This window comes from Oncorhynchus mykiss, chromosome 32 (assembly GCF_013265735.2).
Source record: "Oncorhynchus mykiss isolate Arlee chromosome 32, USDA_OmykA_1.1, whole genome shotgun sequence".
Taxonomy (NCBI): Eukaryota; Metazoa; Chordata; class Actinopteri; order Salmoniformes; family Salmonidae; genus Oncorhynchus; species Oncorhynchus mykiss.
The window spans coordinates 22,424,511-22,450,033 of record NC_050572.1 but is presented as its reverse complement, the minus strand read 5'-3'; the positions used below and the strand labels follow the sequence as shown (position 1 = coordinate 22,450,033).

Below are 25,523 nucleotides of genomic sequence, written 5' to 3'. Positions count from 1 at the left end.
ACCAGACTTTACCCCTACAGATCAGTCATCTTTCCTTTACATCAGACTACCAGACTTTACCTCTACAGATCAGTCATCTTTCCTTTACATCAGACTACCAGACTTTACCCCTACAGATCAGTCATCTTTCCTTTACATCAGACTACCAGACTTTACCCCTACAGATCAGTCATCTTTCCTTTTCATCAGACTACCAGACTTTACCTCTACAGATCAGTCATCCTCCCTTTACATCAGACTACCAGACTTTACCTCTACAGATCAGTCATCTTTCCTTTTCATCAGACTACCAGACTTTACCTCTACAGATCAGTCATCCTCACTTTTCATCAGACTACCAGACTTTACCTCTACAGATCAGTCATCTTTCCTTTACATCAGACCACCAGACTTTACCTCTACAGATCAGTCATCTTTCCTTTTCATCAGACCACCAGACTTTACCCCTACAGATCAGTCATCCTCCCTTTTCATCAGACCACCAGACTTTACCCCTACAGATCAGTCATCCTCCCTTTTCATCAGACCACCAGACTTTACCTCTACAGATCAGTCATCTTTCCTTTTCATCAGACCACCAGACTTTACCCCTACAGATCAGTCATCCTCCCTTTTCATCAGACTACCAGACTTTACCTCTACAGATCAGTCATCTTTCCTTTTCATCAGACTACCAGACTTTACCTCTACAGATCAGTCATCTTTCCTTTACATCAGACCACCAGACTTTACCTCTACAGATCAGTCATCTTTCCTTTTCATCAGACCACCAGACTTTACCCCTACAGATCAGTCATCCTCCCTTTACATCAGACTACCAGACTTTACCCCTACAGATCAGTCATCCTCCCTTTTCATCAGACCACCAGACTTTACCTCTACAGATCAGTCATCCTCCCTTTACATCAGACCACCAGACTTTACCCCTACAGATCAGTCATCTTTCCTTTACATCAGACCACCAGACTTTACCTCTACAACAGACCACCAGACTTTACCTTTACATCAGACCACCAGACTTTACCCCTACAGATCAGTCATCCTCCCTTTACATCAGACTACTAGACTTTACCTCTACAGATCAGTCATCCTCCCTTTACATCAGACTACCAGACTTTACCCCTACAGATCAGTCATCCTCCCTTTACATCAGACTACTAGACTTTACCTCTACAGATCAGTCATCTTCCCTTTACATCAGACTACTAGACTTTACCTCTACAACAGACCACCAGACTTTACCCCTACAGATCAGTCATCTTTCCTTTACATCAGACCACCAGACTTTACCTCTACAACAGACCACCAGACTTTACCTTTACATCAGACCACCAGACTTTACCCCTACAGATCAGTCATCCTCCCTTTACATCAGACTACCAGACTTTACCCCTACAGATCAGTCATCCTCCCTTTACATCAGACTACTAGACTTTACCCCTACAGATCAGTCATCTTTCCTTTAAACAAGTCATGTCTTAAGACCACAACACCACAGGATAGAATAATGTTCCACACACTCAACGTACTGTGTGCTCGGTATCCCCTCAGGACTAAATCTCAGAAGAGACGGTTTGAAGAGGAACTGGAAGAGAGGATGATCAGAACCATCGACGGCATCAACTCCCAGAAGTTAGTACTACTACAAACCTGCGCTGTTCTATTTCTAGCACAGTGACAGGCATTTTGTGGCACAAAGGATGCGTCAGCGAGTTGGGTAGGTGCTTCACGTTGGTGGTGGTCGAGGTGAGTTCACCACCATATTAACTAACGCTCTTTGAGAGCTTTTGAAAAGTGTGTTGTATAATCATTTGTATGAAGCACTTAGTTCAGTACCTCACCCACAATTATGTGACAAGTGGATTTACGTTCAATTCAATTAAATTCAAAATACGTTCTTTATCCCACAAGGGGCAATTATGTAGGCAGGAGTGCAGATACTTACAAAAACAAACATACAATAACACATGAAACAATAGTTATTAAAAACTTGAAGTGTAATGAGGGAAAAAACATCTCACCAATACTTTGAAAGGATGGTCGGAAGGGAGGACGTTCTGAGGTGAACGTATCTTATTAATGTCCCTGACGGATTGCTGGTGACTGTGTGAACCGCTGTCTGAGTGTCTCTGTGTTCTCTTCTCTGTAGGCAGTGGCTGAAGTCTGAGGACATCCAGAGGATCTCACTCTTCTTTCACAACAAGACTCTGGAGAAGGAGGTGCGGTAGGACAACAACACCGCTGTTCAGTCAAATAAAGAAGAAACTACAAATGAAAATAACACATGTGCCACTTGCCCACTGCTGTCCCAGACAAACATGCAGTGACTCCGTAACAGAATATGATTGGTGTGAAAGTATTCAGTGTTAGACTGTGAAGTTACAGTAGAAAATGGCTTGTTTTGACCACCACCTGTTGACCCTGTGTGTGTTGATGTCCCCAGTATCGAGCCACCACTCTGCCGGCCTTTAAATACTACGTCACCTGTGCCTGTCTCATCTTCTGCTGCATCTTCATAGTGCAGATACTGGTCCTGCCCAAGTAAGTCTGGACCCTACATAGTACACTTCATAGTGCCCGTCACAGTATGGAGACAGTACTTGTCCTGTGCATCTGTACTCTTCACAGTACCATTCATATTACCCTTCATGGTACCCACCAATGTTCAGATACTACTTAGCATACAACCTGCATAGTATGGTCCCATAGTAGCCCTCATAGTTGGAATACATAGTATGACCTATAGTAGCCCTCATAGTTGGAATACATAGTATGGTCCTATAGTAGCCCTCATAGATGGAATACATAGTATGACCTATAGTAGCCCTCATAGATGGAATACATAGTATGACCTATAGTAGCCCTCATAGTTGGAATACATAGTATGGTCCTATAGTAGCCCTCATAGATGGAATACATAGTATGGTCCTATAGTAGCCCTCATAGATGGAATACATAGTATGACCTATAGTAGCCCTCATAGATGGAATACATATTATGACCTATAGTAGCCCTCATAGATGGAATACATAGTATGACCTATAGTAGCCCTCATAGATGGAATACATATTATGACCTATAGTAGCCCTCATAGATGGAATACATAGTATGGTCCTATAGTAGCCCTCATAGTTGGAATACATAGTATGGTCCTATAGTAGCCCTCATAGATGGAATACATAGTATGGTCCTATAGTAGCCCTCATAGATGGAATACATAGTATGACCTATAGTAGCCCTCATAGATGGAATACATAGTATGACCTATAGTAGCCCTCATAGATGGAATACATAGTATGGTCCTATAGTAGCCCTCATAGTTGGAATACATAGTATGGTCCTATAGTAGCCCTCATAGATGGAATACATAGTATGGTCCTATAGTAGCCCTCATAGATGGAATACATAGTATGACCTATAGTAGCCCTCATAGATGGAATACATAGTATGACCTATAGTAGCCCTCATAGATGGAATACATAGTATGACCTATAGTAGCCCTCATAGATGGAATACATAGTATGACCTATAGTAGCCCTCATAGTTGGAATACATAGTATGACCTATAGTAGCCCTCATAGATGGAATACATAGTATGACCTATAGTAGCCCTCATAGATGGAATACATAGTATGGTCCTATAGTAGCCCTCATAGATGGAATACATTGTGTGGTCCTATAGTAGCCCTCATAGATGGAATACATAGTATGACCTATAGTAGCCCTCATAGTTGGAATACATAGTATGACCTATAGTAGCCCTCATAGATGGAATACATAGTATGACCTATAGTAGCCCTCATAGATGGAATACATAGTATGACCTATAGTAGCCCTCATAGTTGGAATACATAGTATGACCTATAGTAGCCCTCATAGATGGAATACATAGTATGACCTATAGTAGCCCTCATAGATGGAATACATAGTATGACCTATAGTAGCCCTCATAGTTGGAATACATAGTATGACCTATAGTAGCCCTCATAGTTGGAATACATAGTATGACCTATAGTAGCCCTCATAGTTGGAATACATAGTATGACCTATAGTAGCCCTCATAGTTGGAATACATAGTATGACCTATAGTAGCCCTCATAGATGGAATACTAGTCGTGCCAAAATACACTGAAGTCAGTGTTCTTTTCTCTATAATAACCCAGAACATTGCAATTACAGTGTGACAAGATGAAATAAACATTTGATCAATTGAGTCTCACATCAATAAGATCCCTAATAGCAGTTGCAAATGATACACCTTAAGAGACAGCAATTAAGAGGGAGAGAAAGAAAGAAAGAAAGAAAATGGAAGAAAAAAGATGGATAGAAAGAAAGAAAACAGATGAAAAGATATGAATAACGTCTGATGACAGTTTTAATGTGAATCAAAAGGTCTTAGATGTCGAGGATGATGATGATGATGATTATTATGATAAAGATGAGGAGTATTACTTGATGTTACTGACGATGACAAGGATAATGATGACGATGAAGCCTCCTTATGAAAGGACAAAAGGTCCACGGGCTGTTTCATCATTTAGTTAATTGTCTGTGTTTACAGGACCCAGGAGCGGTAGAACCATAGAGACAGATACTAAAAGCATCATATATTTTCGCGTTCAGACTAACATCTCTTCCATTTAGACATGACATCATTGTTTTATGAACACGCTTAAATCAGCCGTCTACTTGGCAAACTTCTATTAGGAAATATAAGCTGTAGTCAGGAAATACAGGCCTGCCCTACTGTAAAACAGGGAAGTATGTAGTAAGTAGTGGAAGTGGGTTTCAGTTCACTAGTTCCAATTCAAATACTTTATCATTTTACTGCTCTGTACAGCACCCATCTGGTGGTAGTTAACACAGTGTGTAACATTCCAACAAATATTATGGTTGAACTCAAACATGCTGCTTGATAAAAGACCTGTATCAATGGAAAATATGTTTGAGAAGGTTGTTTTGTTTTTAAATGATTTTGTAAATTGGAATGGTCGAGTTATGTCTTTCATGGAGCTATCGGAATTATATGGGAGGGTCTGCTCAATCCAAGATTACAACCAAGTGATTACAGCATTACCACAGAAGGAGGAGGCAGGTGGCGGCGGGAGAAGGTAGGGCACTGGTCTGTCTGCCCTATATTAAGGATCAAAACTGACGGAGGAACAAAAATAAATTGATAGGAAAATATGGCAGTTTCATTTGAGGACCAGGATATTGACAGATGTGCCATACAGATGACAAAATATCTGGGAATACATTGATGTACTGATTCCATAGTACAGGGTGTATGAGTTGATATATAAAACGACGCAAGATTCAAGACTTCGTTCTTTTCATCAAAGATTATTGTACAGAATTCTGGCCACCAAAGATGTGTTGAATGTTTGGGGCATACAACCATCACAGCTCTGCAGATTTTGTTGTGAGGATACAGAATCATTAGACCATTTATTTTGGTATTGCCATCAGGTAGCCTGTTTCTGGTCTCAGGTTCAGGAATGGCTGAAAAAGCATAACATTAATCTAGAAATAGTACTGTTAGGAGATCTGGAGAGACCGGGTCAGTCAATTACTAATATACTAATACTGTTAGTAAAAGTGTTTCTCTTCAACTCACAATATGTGGATTCTGTTTGATTAGATAGATTGAAATTATACGTTAAACATCACAGCATAGTTGAAAGATATATGTTGCATAGAAATCCGAAGAGGGTGGCCAGCAGAGATGGGTTGGGCTGAGGGAAGCTGAGGGAAGCTGAGGGTTGGGTTGTGGAATTGGAGACAGGTGGGACTGAAGTTGCTGGGCGGGGGGTAGAAAGACAGTCAAAGTTAAACGTTTTTTTTAAATAAGTTTAACTGACACTAAAAAGGAACATTTTTACCTGAAGCTGATGCCATGCAAGCATACATACACACACTCGCATTCAAACGCACACACGTGCGCGCACACACACACACACACACACACACACACACACACACACACACACACACACACACACACACACACACACACACACATCCTGTTGTCCTTGATGTCTTTTGTTTTTGCATTGTGGTTTTCTATTATTGTTTTTCTCTTATTTCTCGTTTGTTATTTTTGTTGGTTGTTGGCGCATCGGGTGGGTGGTGGTTTTGGTTGGAGGGAGATGGTGGCTTGGGGGGCGCTGTTGGGGAGTGGAGGAGGAGTCTTTGGGAGGGGGGGGGGGGGGTCTTTGGTGGCCTGGCGGTTAGGAGCCTGGACAGGTGGCCGAGAAGTCGCTGGTTCGGGTCCCTGATTCGACTGGGTGGGGGTATCTGTCCTTGTGGTCTTGGGCAGGGAGCTTGACCCTGGTTGCGCCTGTGGGTCGCTCTGGAAGGGAGTGTCTTGTAGATTGTATGTTTGAAAATGCAAAAATAAATAATAGTAAAATAAACATTGTGTGTGTGTGTGTGTGTGTGTGTGTGTTACAGAACAGCAGTGTTGGGGATCTCCTTTGGCATGTCTTTCCTCCTGTTAGGTCTGATCCTGGTCATATGTTTCTCCAGCCACATCTTGGTAAGTTACACACACACACCCTAAAATGGGGGCGGAGGGAGAGAGAGGGGAATATGCATGGATGAAGAGAAGGGAGAAGAAGCGAGAGGAAGAGCGAGGGGGAGACAGAGGGAGGAAGAGCGAGGGGGAGACAGAGGGAGGAAGAGAGAGGGGGATACAGAGGGAGGAAGAGAGAGGGGGATACAGAGGGAGGAAGAGAGAGGGGATATAGAGGGAGGAAGAGAGAGGGGATACAGAGGGAGGAAGAGATAGGAGAGAAAGGGGGAGGAAGAGAGAGGTGGAGACAGAGGGAGGAAGAGAGAGGGGGATACAGAGGGAGGAAGAGAGAGGGGGAGAAAGAGGGAGGAAGAGAGCATTGGAGACAGAGAGAGGAAGAAAGAGGGGGAGACAGAGGGAGGAAAAGAGAGGGGTAGACAGAGGGAGGAAAAGAGAGGGGTAGACAGAGGGAGGAAGAGAGAGGGGGAGACATAGGGAGGAAGAGAGAGGGGGAGAAAGAGGGAGGAAGAGAGCGTTGGAGACAGAGAGAGGAAGAAAGAGGGGGAGACAGAGGGAGGAAAAGAGAGGGGTAGACAGAGGGACAAAAGAGAGGGGTAGACAGAGGGAGGAAAAGAGAGGGGTAGACAGAGGGAGGAAGAGAGAGGGGTAGACAGAGGGAGGAAAAGAGAGGGGGAGGAAGAGAGAGGGGTAGACAGAGGGAGGAAGAGAGACAGAGGGAGGAAGAGAGAGGGGTAGACAGAGGGAGGAAGAGAGACAGAGGGAGGAAGAGAGATGGGTAGACAGAGGGAGGAAGAGAGACAGAGGGGGGAAGAGAGAGGGGGATACAGAGGGAGGAAAAGAGAGGGGTAGACAGAGGGCGGAAGAGAGAGGGGTAGACAGGGGGAGGAAGAGAGAGTGGTAGACAGAGGTGGGAAAAGAGAGGGGTAGACAGAGGGAGGAAGAGAGACAGAGGGAGGAAGAGAGAGGGGTAGAAAGAGGGAGGAAGAGAGAGGGGTAGACAGAGGGAGGAAGAGAGAGGGGGAGACAGAGGGAGGAAGAGAGAGGGGGAGACAGAGGGAGGAAAAGAGAGGGGTCAGATGAAGATGAGAACGACTAACAAACCAGAATAAACCGATTAACACCTTTCTCATCCTCTGATGACTCTAACCAGAGACCAGACCTTGGAGGAGTGATTGAGCTTGAAGGACAGTCATATTTTGTGGAACACCAACAGTCTAAAACCCAGCAGTCTGTCTGTCCCTGGGCCCAGCATTGTGTTCTACCTTGAGACTTAAATGATTCCTGATGTCTCACAATGTCTCTGTATATCCGAGTCAACCAAACCATGTGGCCATGTGAAGAGAAAAGGAAGGACATGGTATAGTAAAGTAAATTACAGTATAGTATAGTATATATTGTATAGTACAGTACAGTATAGTATCGTACAGTATAGTATATAGTATATAAAAAAATTGGGAGGTTCGAGCCCTGAATGCTGATTGGCTGACAGCTGTGGTGTATCAAACTGTATACCACAGGTATGAAAAAATATGTATTTTTACTGCTCTAATTACATCGGTAACCAGTTTATAATAGCAATAATTCACCTCGTGGTTTGTGGTATATGGCCAGTACACTAAGGGCTGTGTCCAGGAACTTTGCATTGCGTTGTATGTAAAAACGGCATTTAACCATGTTATATTGGCCATAAAACACACCTCCTCGGGCCGAATTGCTTAAGTACAGTATAGTACAGTATAGTATAGTACAGTATAGTATAGTATAGTATAGTATAGTGCTCTGAACTGCAAACAAACCTAACAGTTTTCAATGGATGAATTGCGAATTATAAACAAAATAATAAACCTTTATTATCTATCTGCTCCTCTTCCTGGCCAAGGGAAGCAGTGTGTTGAGAGTCAAGGTGTGTCAAAGAGGTGTTGTAGAGAGGAAATCGATGGAGGTAAATTGCTCTGGGGTGTTGAGAGTATTGATGCAGACAGACGGTCTGTTACTGCAGTCGTTGTTTGTTCTCTGTCCCCTACAGCCTTCCATTTCATGGCTTCTCCTCACGTTGCACTACGGCAAGAGTGAACTGTCCATAGCTCTCTCTTTCTCACTCTCTGTCTGTGTCTCTGTCTCTCGCTCTCTCTCTCTGTTTAAAGCTTTCCTCACTATTCTTATCTGAATCTCATTTATTCTGTCCCCCTGCTTGTCTCTCTGTCCCTCCCTCCCTCCCTCCCTCTCTTCCTCCCTCCCTCCCTCTCTCTCTCTCTCAGCAGGGAGGTAAAGGATCGTGGTGCTCTCTCCCCTGGCTCCCTACTTCCTCACGTATCATCATCGCCAACAAACCCTGGCTCCGATTGGTCCTCACCATGACAACCACCGCTGTTATACTTGTCATGGCTGTTTTCAACATGGTGAGGAACCAATTTACTGATTTTACTGGTTGATCTTGTCTGTCTGTGTGTGTGTGTGTGTGTGTGTGTGTGTGTGTGTGTGTGTGTGTGTGTGTGTGTGTGTGTGTGTGTGTGTGCGTGTGGAGGATGTTTTCAGGCAAAACTGCCATTACAGCCATCAAAATGATCACACTGGAAAGCAGCCTAGTATAACTTCTCTTCTCCCCTTGTCTTTCTCATCTCCTCTAAACTTCTTTCCAGTTCTTCCTGGAAGATGAGGTTCTGACCACACCCCCTACCATGAACCTGACCAATGACAGCATGCTCAGCTCCCACAGCCCCACCCACCTCACGGATGGGAATAAGTTCTACCTGCCTGTGAGTACATCTACCAGAGTAGGCACAAAAAAAATTCAAATGACAATAACGAATAAATATAACATGGAAATTTACAGGGTGTACCAAGTCAATGTACGGGGGTATGAGGTATTTAAGGTAGCTATGTACTGTAAATAAAGGCATGGGTAAAGTGACTAGGCAACAGGATAGATAATAAACAGTAGCAGCAGCGTGTGTGTGTGTGTGTGTGTGTGTGTGTGTGTGTGTGTGTGTGTGTGTGTGTGTGTGGCATCAGTATGCATGTGTGCATGTGTTATGTGTGTGTGGCCGTATGCAATGTGTGTGTGTTTGTTGGGGTGTAAGTATGTGTGAGTGTGTCTGTAGTGTCCTGTGTGTGTGTTTGTTGGGGTGTAAGTATGTGTGAGTGTGTCTGTAGTGTCCTGTGTGTGTGCATAGATTCTGTGCAGGAGAATTAGTTAAACAAATGATCAATGCAGTTAGTCCGGGTAGCCATTTGATTAGTTATTTAGCAGCCTTGTTTAGCAGTCTTTTGGCTTGGGGGTAGAACCTGTTGTTTCCAGACACTGGTACAGCTTGTTGTGTAGTAGCAGAGAGAACAGTCTATGGCTTGGATAGCTGGAGGCCTTCCTCCGACATCAACTGGTATAGAAGCCCTGGATGGCAGTGAGCTAGGACCCAGTGATGTACTGGGCTGTACTCACCGCCCTCTGTAGCGCCTTGCGGTCGGGTGCCTTGCAGTGGCCGTACCAAATGGTGATGCGGCCACTCAAGATGCTCTCAATGGTGCAGCTGCAGAACGTTTTGAGGATCTGAGGGCCCATCATCCCAAATATTTTCAGCCTCCTGAGGGGAAAAAGGCACTGTTGTACACTTTTCACAACTGTGTGGGTGTGTGTGGACCATGTTCATTCCTTAGTTATGTGGACACCGATGAGCTTCGACCCGCTCCTCTACAGCCCCATGGGGGGCGTGCTCACCCCTCCATTTCCTGTGGTCCACGATCAGCTACTTTGTCTTGCTGACAAAGGGAGAGGTTTTTTGCTTCCTGTTGGCTCCTCCCTATTGGCTGCTGCGTCATCAGTGATCAGTCCTACCACTGTTGTGTCGTCAACAAACTTAACGATGATGGTGTTAGATTCATGGGAGGCGAGGCAGTCGTGGGTGGACAGGGAGTACAGGAGGGGACTAAGCACACATCCCAGAGGGGCCCCTGTGTGTGTTGAGGATCAGTGTGGTGGATGTGTTGTTGCCTACCATCACCGCCTGGGGGAGGCCCATCAGGATGTCCAGCAACCAGTTTCAGAGGGAGGTGTTCAGTCCCAGGGTCCTGAGCTTGGAAGGACTATGGTGTTGAATGCTCAGCTGTAGTCAATTAGTCAATTCTTATATAGGTATTCCTTTTGTTCAAGTGGGTGAGGGCAGTGCAATAGAGATTGCGTCATCTGTGGATCTGTTGGGGCAGTGTGAGAAGAGTGGTTCTAGGGTGTCTGGGAGGATGGCGTTGATATGTGAGCCATGACCAGCCTTTTAAAGCATTTCATGGCTATAGTACTACGGGTCGCTAGTCATTTAGACAGGCTACTTTGGTGTTCTTGGGCACTAGGACTATGGTGGTCTGCTTGAAACAAGTTACTATTACAGACCGGGAATAGGTTGAAAATGTCAGTGAAGACACTTGCCAGCTGGTCAGTGTGTACTCTTAGTACGTGTCCTGGTTTTCCGTCTGGCTAAGCAGCCTTGCGAATGTTAACCTGTTAAAAGGTCTTACTCACATTGGCTATGGAGAGCAAGATCACACAGTCATCCGGAACAGCTGGTTCAGTGTTGCTTGCCTCGAAGCGAGTGTAGAAGGCATTTAGGTTTTCTATTAGACTCACATCACTGGGCAGCTCACGGCTGGGTTTCGCTTTGTAATCTGTGATCGTTTTCAAGCCCTGCCACATCTGTTGAGCATCAGAGCTGGCGTTATAGGACTCGATCTTAGCCCTGTATTGATGCGTTGCTATTTGATGGCTTGTCAGAGGTCAGACAGAGCGGGATTTCTTATATGCATCCGGATTAGTGTCCCGCTCCTTGAAAGCAGTAGTTATAGTCTAAAGCTCAGTGTGGATGATCAGTGTGGCTTCTGGTTGGTGTATGTATGTGCGGTCCCTGTGGGGACGACGTCGTCGATGCACGGGACACTTTTTATATTTTTTACCTAAACATGCAAACACCATCAGATAGAATTCATAGTAAGCGGTGCACTGGAATGACATTCAGAAGAACTGGAACGACATTCAGAATAACTGGAACGGCATTTAGAAGAACTGGAACGGCATTCAGAAGAACTGGAACGGCATTCAGAAGAGCTGGAACGACATTCAGAAGAACTGGAACGGCATTCAGAAGAACTGGAACGGCATTCAGAAGAACTGGAACGGCATTCAGAAGAACTGGAACGGCATTCAGAAGAACTGGAACGGCATTCAGAAGAACTGGAACAACATTCAGAAGAACTGGAACGGCATTCAGAAGAACTGGAATGGCATTCACTCTCATAAGATGGTTGGCCAAAATAACTGAAAGCCACACTCCCAATAAGCCATAAATATAACCACATTGAAGCATCCCACTGGGCACACACTGGTTGAATCAACATTGTTTCCATGTCACTTCAATTAAATGATGTCTGTGCCCTGTGGGATACGTCACTGTGCTTCTATATGCACCATGCCACTGCTTACTTCATTAATTCATTTAGCAAACAAGACAGCTCATAATCCAGTGCATTTATCACAGTCAACACACCTATATTTTTGCTTTCATTTGCTATAAAGCTGTACATTTCTCTCTCAGCCTCATGGCAAAATGTGTAGAATTGCAGGAAATGAGCTGTTTTTTGGGGGGCCCAGGTACATCTACAGCCCCACCCACCAACAAATGTCTGGCTACGCTACTGACATCTACTTTGGATCAGACCTGGGTTTCAAATATTTTGGATACTTCTGGTGAAAACTTGCTTTATTCCATGTACTGTATTTCATGAAGTTATAGTTTTCTTCGCTAGCTTTCTGTTTTTATTAGTTCACAACAGAACATTTATTTGACAGAAATCACTCTTTTGTGCACTATTTTAAGTCAACAATCACATTTATTTAACCAGGGCCACAAAAGTAATGTTTGTTAACATTGTCTATCAATAACCGTTGCGTTACATCCATCACAATCAATCAGTGTGTGTGTGTGTGTGTGTGTGTGTGTGTGTGTGTGTGTGTGTGTGTGTGTGTGTGTGTGTGTGTGTGCGTGCGCGTGTGCGTGTGCGTCTGTAGACTTTTTTCACAGTGGACTTACAAGAGATGACAGAGAACAGAGAGACACTATGCTACTATCAATGTGTCATTGTGACACAGAGGGATCTAGAAGTGGCCTGGCTGTTGGCTTGGATAGTATCTCAATAGTCTGAAGTCTCCTCTCCATGTCTCCTCTCCTTGTCTCCTCTCCTTCATCCCAGGAGTCCAAAGTAGTTGAAGTTCATGGGAGTTTGGCTTGCATCTGGTGTGCTGGTGTGCTGTAGCAACTGTTACTCGCACGACAGCTCTAGGCTTCCTGCCTTGCTTTGCACACTTCACACATATTCACTCGCTCCTAGCTACGTCTGAGGCAAGATGATCTCTGTCTGTTAGAAACAAAAAACTCTGTCCTCCTGAGATTGAGTATTGACATAGTGTTTGTTATCAGCACCAGAGAGCAGCCTTGGTGACTAGGGCTCAGTAAGCTTATTACTGATGTTTTACGCCTCAAGGAACTCATAAACTAAATGAAAAAAATGAATGAACCGACCCAGTCCATTATACCATCTTTCAGATCTTTTCCTTCTTATTGTTCATGTTCTGTGTACAAGTTTATTCAATAGTTAACAGTACAATTTTACACATCATTACCCTCCTCCATAGTGTCCAACACCTCAATCTTATCCCACGATTTTGTAAATAGACGTTCTTATAGACCCATTTCTTTTGAATAATTGTGGTTTTCTACTTTTCACATGTCTGATACATGTGACCCTGTAGCCATTCACAGCCCACAATCTGATTTAATGTGGCCCCCACTTCTAGTTCAGCCTAAGCCTTCATTCACACACACCTCTCTTTGCCATTAGTCTTGGCTGGGAGCCAATTCCCTCTATTATCTGCATTAGTACTATGTCTTTCTTTTTTCTCTCTTTTCTTTTCACATACACACCTCTCTTTGCTAATAGCCCAGACCCATGTCTCCTATCTTCTAAATGTAATGATGTTTACCCTACTGCGTCGCGGCCTCTATAAGTCAGCCAGTAATAGCTAGTCCTGATTCACTGCTCTCCACAGGCTCAGTTAGTCTTCCTTTCTTCCATTCTTTCTTTCCTTCCTTCTTAATTGCTGTTTCTCCCTCCCTCCCTACCTCCCTACCTCCCTTCCTCCCTACCTACCTACCTACCTACCTACCTACCTACCTACCTACCTACCCTCCCATTGCCCTGTGTTGGCCCAGCTCTCCCCTAACGGACCATAATACTCCCTAGCCAAAGACCATTCAGTGACGTGATACTGAGCACATAAAGAGCAATATTCCCTTTTTATAGGACACGATATACGATGTCCATTATAGTTTTGAGGGAAATGTTGACTGGACATTTTTGTGAGGAACTGTTGTTATGGCTTGCTATTCATTAAGTGGAAAATAGTCTGCAGTTTGACTCTCTCCATCTTTCTATATCATCTCAAAAGATGAAATATAACATCTCTCTGAGAGTTTTTTATCGACTTCACTTATCCTTCTTTCTTCCTCTCTTCTCTCTGTCCCTCTCTTCTCTCTTCTATCTCCCCCCTCCCACATCCTCTCTCTCTCTCTCTCTCTCTCTCTCTTTCTCTCTCTCTCTCTCTCTCTCTCTCTCTCTCTCTCTCTCTCTCTCACTCTCTCTCTCTCTCTCTCTCTGTCTCTCTCTCTGTAGTATTTTATCTACTGTTGTATCCTGGGTCTGGTGTCGTGTTCTGTGTTCCTGAGGATCAACTATGAGCTGAAGATGGTTGTAATGTTAGTTGCCATGGTGATCTACAACATCATCATCCTCCAGACACATGCGCCCCTGCTGGACGGCTACAGTACTGCACTCTACAGCACACAGACACTGGACAGGTACACACACATACACACACACACACACACACACACACACACACACACACACACACACACACACACACACACACACGAAGAGATAACAGGTTAGAGAGACAGCCTTCCTTTTATGAAAATCCTGGTGTTAAACATAGGGTAGAAGCCAGAGACACACAGCCTTTAGGGAATGACTGTGGAGGTGTGTAGGGTAAAGAGATGAGCAAGCACACCAGTGTTCATTTTGGCACTCTTTTTATTTTATTTAAATAGTCTAGTCATTTCGACAAAAACATAATTTGAATAATGATTTATTCTAGTTATTGTCAAAATGACGAAAACAGTGGGCCATTTTTGTCAACTAAAGGTCCTTTCATTTTAGTCATATTTTAGTCACATCACATTTGTATTGCCTCATGAACCTATACTAAACATAAATCACTGACTTCTATGTGTACAAACATACATAGCCTTGTCCGGTCAACATATTTTTCTGCATAAAATCCTGTCACATTATTGTCTTCCCAATGGCCAAATTGACAGAAGAACATAATCCTCTGCAGCAGATCAAAACCTCCAGTCTAACATGTTGTCTAGCGCCACCAACTGTTTCAGTGGCACCAGCCCGTGATTTGGTCGCACCTATTTTTTTCTGCTGTGTTATAATTCACCTTATAAAGTAATTAACTGTGCTTCAGACTGTGTAATAGAACACTAAGATGGCAAGCTATCCAATAAATACTCTAACATGTCTAGGCAGGAATGCATGATTCAATATATGTTGATGTGCAACCTAATCCAGTGATTGTCATAAATTGTGAGTTGACAATAGGCTATTGGTTTTATATTTTACTGTTAAAATAGGTCTCTAGAATTTTCTGAAATGTTTTGTTCAATAGAGATGATTTTGACTACATCTTATATGTGCTCTATTTTTGGGCTTAAACACCACATGAGGAAGTGAAAACTCAAAACACATTAGCTGGATTGCCAACGCTAACTATAATACCCACTGCTAGTAGTCATGTATTAATTAACATTAAAAGTAATGCCCTAGAACGTTTTTCAGTTGTAGCCCTCCTACCCTGTGCCCTCGCAATGGCCGATGGACAATTGCGCATTTCGCGTGCTTTGATATGCTTATAGCCATATCAAATATCTCAGTTGTCAAATAATTGCTGTTGACCTCAATATTAAGGGATGACAAATAAAAAGTATACCCACAGAAAGCTGAGAACCACATTAGCTTCTCCCAAAGCTATGTAATTTCCCGCAATTGGATTTTGAAATGTTATGCATTTTCTCTCTCTCCCAAAGAGCACATGAAGTGGCTCGCTCAACAGCAGCAGGTCCCTGTGGAACAGGCCCAGGGGCTGGGCAGACACATTCATTACAGGAATCATGAGGATAATGCACTTTACTGTTTGACCAAATCATGGTTTTAGCAACCCAAAAAATAGGATGTTTTGAAACATTTGAGTGAGCAATTAGAAATTTTACCTGCACAGCCAAGTGAAAGGTTTGCAAAATATTACTAAATAATTACAATCTGGAGTCCTTCCCCTTGACATGCTGTAGTTATATTTTTGATCAAAGTTGTGTCTTAAGTAGTGGTCTGATAGGTTGCAGCACACTACTATCTAGCATTATCAATCTATTAACATAACATTTTTGACATGCGTTTTTCTGCATTTTTTTGTTTTTATTCTGTCTCTCACTGTTCAAATAAACCTACCATTAAAATTAGAGACGGATCATTTCTTTGTCAGTGGGCAAACGTACGAAATCAGCAGGGGATCAAATACTTTTTCCCCCTCACTTTACATCTCCCTTGTCTCACATACCCCTAATATATAAATCAACCCTGAACATATAAAACAACCAATCCATAATATATATAAGACAATCACAATATGATACACAATAGGCACCAAAAGGCAGACCATATGCTATCCCGGGCATTTTCTTCTCACCCTTGTACTAGAGTCTTACGACTGACTTCTGAGACATGCTACTATTTAGCTATTTTCAGTGAGAACTTGAAACTACTTTTAGAGGTTATACATTTCAAATTCTTCAGAAGAATAGTATAAAAAAGTTTCTTTCCCCATACCACTTTTAAATCTAAAAGGAACAGCGTGAGTTTCTCTCCTAATGGAATAGTTGTGGTTATCCTGTACCAAGTCAAAGTAGTTATATACACTCAAAAGTTTTGGGTCACTTAGAAGTGTCCTGGTTTTTGAAAGAAAAGCAACATTTTTGTCCATTAAAATAACATCAAATTGATCAGAAATACAGTGTAGACATTGTTCATGTTGTAAATGACTATTCTAGCTATTCTTAATGGAATATCTACATAGGCATACAGAGGCCCATTATCAGCAACCATCACTCCTGTGTTCCAATGGCACGTTGTGTGAGTTAATCCAAGTTCATCATTTTAAAAGGCTAATTGATCATTAGGAAACCCTTTTTCACTTATGTTATCACAGCTGAAAACTGTTGTGCTGATTAAAGAAGCAATACAACTGCTCTTCTTTAGACGAGTTGAGTATCTGGAGCATCAGCATTTGTGGGTTCAATTACAGGCTCAAAATGGGCAGAAACAAAGGACTTTCTTCGGAAACTCGTCAGTCTATTCTTGTTCTGAGAAATGAAGGCTATTCCATATGAGAAATTGGCAAGAAACTGAAGATCTCGTACAACGCTTTGTACTACTCCCTTCAGAGAACAGAACAAACTGGCTCTAACCAGAAAAGAAAGAGGAGTGGGAGGCCCTGGTGCACAACTGAGCAAGAGGACAAGTACATAAGAGTGTCTAGTTTGAGAAACAGACGCCTCTTTGAGAAACAGATGCTTCACAAGTCCTCAACTGGCAGCTTCATTAAATAGTACCAGCAAACACCAGTCTCAACGTCAACAGTGAAGAGTCGACTCTGGGATGCTGGCCTTCTAGGCAGACTCTGTCCAGTGTCTGTTCTTTTGCCCATCTTAATATTTTATTTTTATTGGCCAGCATCCCGAAGTCACCTCTTCACTGTTGACGTGAAGACTCTCTCCTCGACTTTGAGCCATCTAAGGCTTTCAAAGGGGGAATGGTCAAGATGTGTAATTGCTGGAAGTTTAAGAATAATCCGGACTAATTTGTTCTGAGATGTCTATTGTACCAGGAAGAGCACACATTGTCAAAGTGGTGCTGAACAAGAGCCCCAGCCAATGTCCCCCATTGCGTTCTTATCCAGATATTTGGAGGTTCTTGACAGAAACCTAATTTTATGCTTTACTTTGGAGATAACGTTGTTTGCCATGCTCTCACCTGTCAGATGGTTATCTAGCACACAACCAAGATAATTAACAGTATTTTGCTGTGACTACTATGTCACCTACTACCATCTTAAAATCAGGGGATTTCCTGTTTCACTTTGGACCCGAACAAGATGGCCATTTACTGACATTCAGAAATGCATCACTGAGGGCTTTCTCAACCACATTTTGTCTTTGTGGGAAACCAACAGAGCAGAATCATCTGCATAGAGGAAAAGGTCACGGGCAAATTTCTGATAATTTATATACAACAGAAAGATGATGTCTCTTGAGGTCAGAGGTATTTTTCCCCATCAACTTCTGGGTGCAAACAGTGTCTTTGCATTCAGTCTTTCTTGAATCTACACAATAAAATGGGTCAAAACATTTCGATCTTGTCTCGTCGCTGTAACTCCCCAACGGGCTCGGGAGGCGAAGTTCCAGTCAAGTGTCCACCGAAACATGACCCCCCAAAAAACGCGCTTCTTAACACCCGCCCGCTTAACCTGGGAGCCAGCTGCAGCAATGTGTTGGAAGATATACCGTTCAACTGACGACCGAGGTCAGCCTGCAGGCGCCTGCCCACCACAAAGGAGTCGCTAGAGCGTGATGAGCCAAGTAAAACCACCCTGGTCAAACCCTCCCCTAACCCGGACGATGCTGGGCCAATTGTGCGCCGCTCTATGAGACTCCCGATCACGGCCGGTTGTGATACAGCCTGGGATTGAACCCAGGTCTGTAGTGATGCCTCTAGCACTGTGATGCATTGCCTTAGACCGCTGTGACACTCAGGAGGCCCCATCGCCCATTTTTCTCCCGGGAGGTTTTATCACCGGGAGAGTAGCCATGGAGAGTATGCCTTATTTCCATCAATGATTTGTTGCCGCTGTTGTGCCACCACACTGCCAAATTGCAAATAACACTGAAAATATCTCAATGTCTCCAAAAACTGTCCAGTCCACTTACTACTCAGATTTTAGTCACAGAGATAATTTAGTCTCGTCTCATTTTCGTCAACTCAAATAAAAAAATAAAAAAATTTAGTTATAGTTTTTTTCTGGGTCTATTTAGTCAGTTATCATCTCCTCAATTGACACTGAAAATATCACTATTTTAGTTGACGAAATTAGCACTGAAGCACACATGCGCACACCAATAACATTGCATCCATAGCTGAAATGGTTCCAGATTAACCTCTTGAAGGGTTTAGGTGTCTTTTTTAACAACTTTCCCAACCCTGACAGTCATTATATCTGTTGGATATCTGGCTGGATTCCAATAGTAATTACACATCACTTTGAAAGCGAGCATAATATGAGTTGCAGGCCTGATGTGGCCTGTAAACCAGGAGTTTCCTAACACCACTGTGTTAGGGTAAAACTAGGCCATCAAAGTAAGGCCTTATGATATATGTATTGTCATATCATTCAATTTTAATTATGGCATTCTTCTAGGTACCTACTTGAAGAAAGCCACAGGCCTTTAAAAGGAAAGTCTCCGTCACTAACAAATACAGTCATGGGTGGTAACTCAGCAATTCACACACTGGGAAGTACGCATATTAGACTTTACACCATACAGTGTTAAAACAACACCCAAAAATTCCTGTAACATTACAGGTGTTAATTTCCTTCACTGGGAAAGTGTAACAGCGTCCGCACTAAGCAAAGTGTTATGTTTTACACTCTAGGTGTTGTGTATCACTCTACAGTAGAGTTATGCAAACATCACAATCAAGTTCATTTAAAAGGGGAACACCGCAATAGAGTTAAATCTTTAACCATTTCAAAAGTGTTATTTTAACACCAGCTCAGTGGGACTGTATATACTACGTCACTGAAAATTGTGTACATTTGACACTTTCTGAGTTAAACATACACCATTGATTTTGCTGTGTACACACATACATTTTTTAAACCTCCCGCTTTCGGCTGGATGTGTCAATGCGTACTTTATGAGCAGAATTACTGTCTTATCTCAATTAGCCATGAAATCCCTAGTTTGAAAGCAACTATTTTTCTGGAACCTGTGCTGCACAATTGTTCCCCAATGCCAGTCAGCCCCCTAGCAATTAGAGTTCAACCAATGAGCTTCAGCCCCTTGCCATATGAGTGACAGCTAGTAAGAGGCTATCATGCACACACAGCAGAGGGAGAAAGAGAGCAATGATGTGGTGCACATATCTGCACATATGTGACATAGTGTGCAATTGTGAGCGCTACTTTCAGAACTACTGTCTAAGTATACAAAAGTACCGGAGAATCTCTTTAACACTGTTCCTTCCCTCTCTGTGATCGGTGTAATAATAGGCAAGAACTTATTAGGGAATATCTGTCAAAGCAATATTCCTCTCAACTGTCAATCAAAAGTTGTCGCTTTGGAATATAACTTTTTTGCAGAGGTAATTGTTGCTGCAATCATGACTGACGTTCTATGATATTGGGTTTTTGTGTTGATAGAGTGGAATTGATTTTGCTGATATGAGTGACAGTTAAAGAAAGAGGGAGCGAAAGAGAGAGAGGGGGGGGGGGGGGGATTCCCTCCTGAGACCCATCAAGTTATTACATCTATAGAAAGTTGAGCTTTCAGCTGGGGACAGACTAATTATTTTGTTGTTGTTCTTTCTTTCTTTCATCTCTTTTTCTCTCTCCACTCATCCCTCTCTTCTCAGGCCAGGCATTCTAAAGGATCTGAAGACGATGGGTTCTGTTTCTCTCTTCATCTTCTTCATCACTCTACTGGTGTTAGCACGACAGGTACCTGTTATAGCTATGGAATTACCATGTAGTGACTATGTAATAGCTATGTACCTACTATGTAACAACTGACTTCTGCCTGCTTCAGTGGTGGCAGGTGAAAATATAATTCAGTAGTTCACACAGATGGAAGACAGAGAGAGAGAGAGCGAGAGGGGGGTTTCTTCTTTGCGGCATGGGTAGGCCTAGGTGGGCCAATAGGAATAACAGATAACTTTTCAAGCCAGCATAATGTAACTTGCAGGCCTGATGTGGCCTGTAAACTAGTAGGTTCCTAACACCACTGTGTTGGGGTAAAACATGGCCATCAAAGTAAGGCCTTATGTAATGTATTGTCATGAACAGTTTAATTTTAATGATAACATTAGCCTACAGTAGGAACTCACTCGGTGAAATCCACAGAACTGAAAATTTAAAAATAACAAATTCAACAACCATGTCTCTGTCACTAACAAATACATTCATGGGTTATAAATCTACAATTCATTCGAAAAGGCAAGGCACACTGGGAAATTATATTGGGGTGTGGTTTAGTAGGGGCATTGATTTCAATTATGTATTTTTGTTCACCTGTCAGTGGAGGTGTTGTACCAGGTTAAGTGGTCTATGGTTATGTTAATTAAAGTGAAAAGATACAGCCATTTTCATAAAGTTTGCATTGTATTGAGCTATCTTCTGTTTCTGAAGCATGAGGCAGAAACAGAAGAGGGGTCCCTAGTGGTGCAACGGTCTAAGGCACTACATCCTAGGGTTCGATCCCACAGCTGGCTGTGACCGGGAGCCCCAAAGGTCGGCACCGTCCAGTTTTGAGATAGGTTTGGCAGGGGAGGCTTTCCTTGGCTCATCACGCTCTAGTGACTCCTTGTGGTGGGCCTAACGCCTGCAAGCTGACTTCAGTCGTCAGTTGAACAGTGTTTCCTAAGAAGTAGGCGGCCAGTCGGGACATGCTCCCGAGCCCATTGAGGAGTTGCAGCGTAACTCAGTGTTTAGAAATACCTCATTTACCATAAGTTTTTAGACCCTTTTCTATGAGACTCGAAATTGAGCTCATGTGCATCCTGTTTCCATTGATCTTCCTTGAGATGTTTCTACAACTTGATTGGAGTCCACCTGGTAAATTCAATTGATTGGACATGATTTGGAAAGGCACACACCTGTCTATATGGTCCCACAGTTGACAGTGCATGTCAGAGCAAAAACCAAGCCACGAGGTCGGAATTGTCCATAGAGCGCCGAGACAGGATTGTGTCGAGCCACAGATCTGGGGAAGGGTACCAAAAAATGTGTGCAGCATTGAAGTTCTCCAAGAACACAGTGGCCTCCATCATTCTTAAATGGAAGACATTTAGAACCACCAAGACTCTTTCTAGAGCTGGCCGCTCGGCCAAACTGAGCAATCAGGGGAGAAGGGCCTTGGTCAGGGAGGTGACCAAAAACCAAATGGTCACTCTGACAGAGCTCTAAAGTTCCTCTGTGAAGACGGAAGAACCTTCCAGAACCTTCCAGAAGGACAATCATCTCTGCAGCACCATTCCCGGCCTTTATGGTGAAGTGGCCAGACGGAAGCCACTCCTCAGTAAAAGGCACATGACAGCTGCTTGGGGTTTGCCAAAGGCACATAAAGACTCTCCGACCAGGAGGAACAAGATTCTCTGGTCTGATGAAACCAAGATTGAACTCTTTGGCCTGAATGCCAAGCGTCATGTCTGGAGGAAACCTGGCACCATCCCTACAGTGAAGCATGGTGGTGGCAGCATCCAGTGGTGTAAAGTACTTAAGTAAAAATACTTTAAACTACTACTTACTAAGTCTTTTTTGGGGTGTCTGTGCTAAAGAAAATAATGTACTTTTTGCTCCATACGTTTCCCCTGACACCCAAAAGTACTTGTTACATTTTGAATGCTTAGCAAGACAGAAAATGGTTCAATTCACACACTTATCAAGACAACATCCCTAGTCATCCGTACTGCCTCTGATCTGGCGGACTCGCTAAACACAAACGCTTTGTTTGTAAATTATGACTGAATGTTGGAGTGTGCCCCAGGCTATCTTTAAATAAAAAAAACAAGACAATTGTGCCGTTTGGTTTGCTTAATGTGTTTTTACCTTTAACCTTTACTTTTGATGCTTAAGTATGTTTAACACCAAATACTTTTAGACTTTTACTCAAGTAGAATTTTACAGGGTGACTTTCAATTTTACTAGAGTCATTTTATATTAAGGTATCTTTACTTTTACTCAAGTATGACAATTGGGTACTTTTCCCACCACTGGCAGTATCATTCTGTGGGGAAGTATTTCAGCGCCAGGGACTGGGAGACTAGTCAGGATCGTGGCAAAGATGAACGGAGCAAAATACAGAGAGATCCTTGATGAAAACCTGTTTCAGAGCACTCAGGACCTCAGACTGGGGCGAAGGTTCACCTTCCAACAGGACAACGACCCTATGCACACAGTCAAGACAAAACAGCAGTCTCTGAATGTCCTTGAGCGGCCCAGGCAGAACGCAGACTTGAACCCGATCGAACATCTCTCCAGACACTTGAAAATAGCTGTGCAGCAACGTTCCCATCCAACCTGACAGAGCTTGAGAGGATCTGCAGAGAAACACACCAAATGGAGAAACACACCAAATACAGGTGTGCCAAGCTTGTAGCGTCATACCCAAGAAGACTGTAATCGCTGCCAAATGTGCTTCAACAAAGTTTTGAGTAAATAATACTTAAGTAAATGTGATATTTCAATATCTTTATTTTTTTTATCAATTTGAAAACATTTCTAAAAAACTGTTTTTGCTTTGTCATTATGGGGTATCATGTGTAGATTGATGAGGGGAAAAAACTATTTAATAAATTTTAGAATAAGGCTGTAACGTAATAAAATGTGGAAAAAGTCAAGTGGTCTGAATACTTAACGAAGGCACTGTATATTATGTCAATTACGTATATTATGTTATTATATTATGCATATTATGTATTTCATCTAGTGTGTTTTGTTTCCTGTTTGGACCACAGGAAGAGTCTAATTGGGGATCCTAATAAAATAGCAAATACTACAAGTTTGAGCATGTCTGCTGCCGGTTCCGAAGTCTTTATAGACGCTTATATAAGAGCATGTGGCGATAAAGACTTTAAATATTATTGTAATGTCCTTAACCCAACACCTTGTCTAGAAATACAAACCTCTTGGTGTAATGGTTAAAAATACTAAATTAGGTTTTATTGTTACTTGTTAAATCCACTTCAATTCGTGTTGATGAAGGAGATGAGACAGGTTCATTCTTAAAACCACCTCCATACTTCCATTATTTTTTTCAACCGGTACCAGTTATCTTCAGATGAGTTCCGTGACACTGCTGGGAGTCATCGAGCAAAATGGAGAACCTCCTCGTATTTGTGAGAATCACACCTATCCACAGTGGGGTCACATTAGTTTGTGGCCAAAACAGTTCAGGAGCTACAAACAAAAGTTGGCACATTGACGGTTCCGTGGGGCTTGTAGGGGCCGTAGACCACCATCTTGTTCATGAGCATCTCATCTTTCCATAGAGTGGTCATATTAGTTTGCAGGTCAGACGTTTTCATGAGAAGAGCGATTTTCGGGATGTCTCATGGTCTGACAAACACCGGTGTAGCTTGGCCACTTCCCACCACAGATATCTATAGCTTAAAAACTTATAGATTTTGATGGGGATTTTTTTTGTGTTACGTTACTTAGATTTACGCACCGGTGCAGCAATAGACTCTATAGACGATTTTTAAGCCTTGAGACAATTGAGACATGAATTGTGTATGTGTGCCATTCCGAGGTTGAATGACCAAGACAAAATATTTAAGTGCCTTTAAATGGGGTATGGTAGTAGGTGCCAGGCGCACCGGTTTGAGTGTGTCAGAAACTGCAACACTGCTGGGTTTTTCACACTCAGTTTCCTTTGTGTATCAAAAATGGTCCACCACCATAAGGACATCCAGCCAACTTGACACAACTGTGGGAAGCATTGGAGTCAACATGGGCCAGCTTTCGACACCTTGTAGAGTCCATGCCCTGACGAATTGAGGCTGTTCTAAGGGCAAAAGAGGCAGGTACAACTCAATATTCGGAAGGTGTTCCAAATGCTTTATACACTAGTGTTAAAACACTTCCTAGTGTTAAAAATACTTTATAATCCCAGGTGGTGCAGTGGTCTAGGGCACTGCATCGCAGTGCTAGCTGTGCCACCAGAGACTCTGGGTTTGCGCCCAGGTTCTGTCGCAGCCGGCCGCAACCGGGAGGTCCGTGGGGTGACGCACAATTGGCCTAGCATCATCCGGGTTAGGGAGGGTTTGGCCAGTAGGGATATCCTTGTCTCATCGCGCACTAGCAACTCCTGTGCCGGGCCGGGCGCAGTGCGCACTAACCAGGTCGCCAGGTGCACAGTGTTTCCTCCGACACATTGGTGCGGCTGGCTTCCGGGTTGGATGCGCGCTGTGTTAAGAAGCAGTGCGGCTTGGTTGGGTTGTGTTTCGGAGGACGCATGGCTTTCGGCCTTCGTCTCTCCCGAGCCCGTACGGGAGTTGTAGCGATGAGACAAGATAGTAACTACTAACAATTGGATACCACGAAATTGGGGAGAAAAGGGTGTAAAATTAAAATAAAATGTAAAAAATAAAAACTTTATAAGGTGTTTTTGCAGAACACCATTGGTGTAAACTAGATGTACTTCCTGGTGTTAAAATAATATATGAGGTACTATTGCATAACACTTCATTCCCTAACACTGACAAAGTGTAACATCATCAGCACTAAGAACAGTATTCATTTAACACTCAAAAGTGTGGACACGTATAGACACTGGGCCAGTGTTCAATTTGACACTGGAGAATTTGCTGTGTAAGGTACAGGGTAGGCTTTCATGATAATTGAATGATTTTTGCTGGCCCTGGCATCAACAGATTTCTGCCTATGCCACTGCTCTGGGGTACCATCCATCACAGCTGTTCCGATTCAGATGTCCTGGAGAGTCTTGTGTACCCAAATATACCATCCCCAGTGGACAAGAGCTGGCCCATACAGTTT

At 43.1% G+C, this 25,523-nt stretch overlaps 1 protein-coding gene across 3 annotated transcripts in view; it reads left to right on the top strand.

Annotated features, from left to right (window-relative positions):
* The window catches only part of LOC110489405 (adenylate cyclase type 2), an 81,478-nt gene that overhangs the window by 48,010 nt on the left and 7,945 nt on the right, over positions 1-25,523 (top strand). For 2 of the 3 annotated variants that reach the window (XM_036970831.1, XM_036970829.1), the window contains 8 exons: positions 1,552-1,632; positions 2,150-2,219; positions 2,444-2,541; positions 6,454-6,538; positions 8,794-8,934; positions 9,175-9,291; positions 14,246-14,430; positions 20,384-20,468. In XM_036970831.1, the coding sequence (XP_036826726.1) occupies positions 1,552-1,632; positions 2,150-2,219; positions 2,444-2,541; positions 6,454-6,538; positions 8,794-8,934; positions 9,175-9,291; positions 14,246-14,430; positions 20,384-20,468 (862 nt within the window). The remainder of the gene's footprint in view (positions 1-1,551; positions 1,633-2,149; positions 2,220-2,443; positions 2,542-6,453; positions 6,539-8,793; positions 8,935-9,174; positions 9,292-14,245; positions 14,431-20,383; positions 20,469-25,523) is intronic. The other variant, XM_036970830.1, reaches the window with a different exon arrangement.